This window comes from Chrysochloris asiatica, unplaced genomic scaffold (assembly GCF_000296735.1).
Source record: "Chrysochloris asiatica unplaced genomic scaffold, ChrAsi1.0 scaffold00118, whole genome shotgun sequence".
Classification (NCBI taxonomy): domain Eukaryota; kingdom Metazoa; phylum Chordata; class Mammalia; order Afrosoricida; family Chrysochloridae; genus Chrysochloris; species Chrysochloris asiatica.
In genome coordinates, this window is record NW_006408636.1 from 4,889,351 (window position 1) to 4,893,053 (window position 3,703).

General features: G+C 37.7%; 1 protein-coding gene across 2 annotated transcripts; it reads left to right on the forward strand.

The window, feature by feature from the left end:
* The first annotated feature begins 2,173 nt into the window (after positions 1 to 2,173).
* LOC102822348 (ras-related protein Rab-18-like) lies at positions 2,174 to 2,794 on the forward strand. Of its 2 annotated transcripts, XM_006868509.1 has the most exons (2): positions 2,174 to 2,365; positions 2,552 to 2,794. In XM_006868509.1, exons 1-2 carry the CDS (start codon positions 2,174 to 2,176, stop codon positions 2,792 to 2,794), a joined length of 435 nt encoding a protein of 144 aa, XP_006868571.1. The 2 variants fall into 2 exon arrangements, with proteins under 2 accessions (XP_006868571.1, XP_006868570.1); XM_006868508.1 differs by having other exon boundaries at positions 2,174 to 2,794.
* The last annotated feature ends 909 nt before the right edge of the window (positions 2,795 to 3,703 follow it).

Genomic DNA, 3,703 nt, shown 5'->3' on the forward strand with positions numbered 1-3,703 from the left:
TTTTTTTTGCTGTGTATGAGAAGATCCCAAAGAATCCACACAAAGCCTGTTGTTGTTATGTACCACCGAGGTGGTTACAACTCATAGTCACCCTGTATAGCATTTTTGAGGAGTGGCTATTAGAGCTAAAAATTAATTCAGAAAACTGGCAGTATACAGTCAACACACATATCAGGAGGCAATTGGAGAGTGCTTAAGAATACACCAACATGCATTCATTTAATTAAGACAAATACAACAACACCACAATGCCTAAAAAGCAGCATAAAATTTCTGTTTGCATGCAGAAACAAGACAGAGTAGCTCAAGCAAACCTAGAAATTGCTCTGGAAGAAAAGAGGCTTTGGAATTATCTGCAAAGAATTCATGATATGATATTGAAGTACATCAAAATTTTCCACAGAAATGTCAAGGAAAATAAAGAATAAGTCAGGAAAGTGCTTTAAGAACAATTAGACAAAATAGATATAGCATTGGACCTGCAAAAAGAGGTCCAGATGAACAATATAAAATATCAGAAATGGGCAATACACTGAAAGGGCAGAAGAGTAGAAATGAAGAGATGGAAATCAGAATTAGAGTGATTGAAGAGAAATCACTCAATACTGCTAAGAGAGAAAAACAAGTAGAAAAAGGAATGAACAAATCTGAAGATTGGAAAAAATTCGTGTGTGCAACATGAAGAAGAATGACCTATGTGTGACAAATTCCAGAATAGGAAGAGACCAAAAAACCACAGTAAAGATAGTCAAAGAGGTGCTGGAATAAAATTTCCCTAACATCATGAAGGATAAGATCACATTCAAGAAGTTAAACAAACATCAGGCAGGATAGACCCCAAAATAAAATTACTAAAACATATCATAATCAAATTCTCATACATCAAAAACAAGAAAAGAGTCCTGAAAGCAACTAGGAAACAAAAAAAATATTACCTACAGAGAAAAATCTATAGGATTAAGCTCTGGTTTCTCAAAAGAAACCATGTAGAAAGAAGTCAATGGATCAATGGGGAAACATACAAAACTCTGAAACAAAGAAAAAAAAAAAAAAACCCACAGAATATATACCAGACCAAGTTGTCAACAAAATATGACAGCAAAATTAGAACTTTTCAAGATAAACAGAAATTAAGGGATTTTGTAAAAGCCATGCCAGCACTTCAACACATACTAAAAGGAGTTCTTTGGACTGAAAGCCAACAAGTGCAGACAGAGATTGTCATATGTGGCAACACCACTCGGAACTCAGTTTAGATATGGAAAACGTCAGAGCAGAACAATACAAGAATGATATTAGGGGATATGGAATGTCAGCCCAAGGTGAAGAAGACTACAATGCAAAAAAAAAAAAAAAAAAAAAGGAAAAAAGTATAGTAACAGAGATCCAGGTGGTGAGGAGTTTGAGTAGATTTCAGAATAAAACAGATTGTTTTAAAAGGGGGAAGAAATGAATAAATGGTCAGTTGAAAAAGAGGACACAATCATAATAAATATCTATGATCATAATGAAAAAGACCCAAAATACATAAATCAAAGGAGCTCTGGTAGCATAGTAGTTATGAATCAGGCTGCTAACCTCAGGGTCAGCAGTTCGAAACTATCAGCTGCTCCACAGGAGAAAGATGAGACTTTTTGTTCCCGTAAATATTTACAGCCTTGGAAACCCTGCACAGGGTCACTATGAGTCAGCACCGACTCCACGGCACATAACAACAACAAATAAAATTGAAGAAAGAAATAGACCACATTACAATAATAATGGGAGATTTTTTTTTCTTTTTTAATAATGGGAGATTTTAATATACAACATTCAAAAATGGCAAAACAACCATAAAGAAACTCAGCAAAGACACATAGGAACTAAATAACACAACAACCAACATGACCATATAGATATGTATAGAGCATTCAACCCAGCAAAAGTATAATACACATTCTTTTCCAGTACACGTGAAACATTCTTCAGAATAGACCAAGTCTTAGGCCACAAAGAAAATCCTAATAAATTTAAAAGCATCAAAATATGACAAAACAACAAACAAAAGTAAAAGATTGAAACAAGACCTTCACCTCATGCCTTATACAAAAAACAACGCAGCGAGTTTTCTGGGGGTGAAGGATTGAGAGGTGGAGCGGGGCGGCCAACTGGGTCGAAAAGAAGCTGGGTTAGGATGGACAAGGACATGCTGACTAGGCTTAAGATCCTCATCATCGACAAGAGTAGGGTGGGAAAGTACAGCCTGCCCTTGAGGTTCACAGATGATATTTTTGACCCAGATCTTGCAGCAACAATAGGTGTTGACTGCAAGGTGAAAACAATATCAGTGGATGGAAATAAAGATAAACTTGCAATATGGGATACTGCTGGTCAAGAGAGGTTCCGAACATTAACTCCCAGCTATTATAGAGGTGCTCAGGGTGTTATAGTAGTTTATGATGTCACAAGAAGAGGCAACTTAGTTAAACTGGATAATTGGTTAAATGAATTGGAAACATACTGCATGAGAAATGATATAGTAAACATGCTAGTTGGAAACAAAATTGATAAGGAAAATCGTGAAGTTGATAGAAATGAAGGCCTGAAATTTGCACGAAAGCATTCCATGTTATTTATAGAGCCAAGTGCAAAAACCTGTCATGGTGTACAATGTGCCTTTGAGGAAACTGTTGAAAAGATCACCCAGGCCCCTGGACTGTGGGAAAGTGAGAACCAGAATAAAGGAGTAAAACTGTTGGACAGAGAAGAAGGCCATGGAGGAGGAGCGTGTGGTGGTTATTATTCTGTGCTATAAACTCTGGGAAATACCATCTCTGGTATATTTGATCAGATAATGACATTTTTGTGTATATAAACTCTTTAACTGCTATTTTAGAGACATAGCAGCACTATTTACAATAGCAAAAAGATGGAGACAGCCAAAGTGCCCATCAACTGAAGAATGGATAAAAAAGCTGTGGTACATACACACAATGGCATATTATGCTACCTTGAAGAATAACAAGGAAGCTGCAAGCCACCACCTAACATTATGCTGAGTGAAATTAGTCAGTCAAAAAAAGGAGAAATACTGCTTAAGACCACTACTGTAAAAGACTAAGAAAAAGAACCCATACTAAAGGGGAGTGGGGGAGGATTCTTTGCTGATTTCCGGGATGTGAGGGTGGGGTGATGTGAGGGTGGGGTGAGGCGAGGGAGGGGAAGGTGGAGTATAGGGTAGTTAATAGACACAGAATAGTTTGGATGCTAGGAAAGGGGGCAAAACATAAGAAGGGGGGAGGGGAATGGAAGAACAAAGCAGATGGGAAAAAAGTTAGGCAGGTTTGCATGGGCTAAGTGGGACAGAGGTAAATAATGATGTATGCACAACCTTGGAACAACAGGGATCTGGGATACAGGGATTGAGATATGGTTGGAATGGGGGAAAGGAGGGAAATAACGTTAAGATGCTTGGCTGTCTTTTGAATGTTGGTTTCCGTGGCATATCATTATAAAATAGACACTTGAGGGGGAGAGAAAGGAATAGCCAGAAATATCACCAAAGAAACCTTGTAAGTCTGTCTTCTGCCTAAAACTGATGGGAATACCTAAAATGGGGCTACAATGTGCGCAGTGAAGGAAACTTCCTGTGGAGCCTCTGCATTGCATAAGACCATAGGTGGAATCCTGAACAACATCCAGAATATTCTGAAATGGGAAATTT

Excerpts from the sequence above, each read along its gene's own strand:
- LOC102822348 (XM_006868508.1), top strand. The coding sequence starts at position 2,174 with ATGGACAAGGACATGCTGACTAGGCTTAAGATCCTCATCATCGACAAG.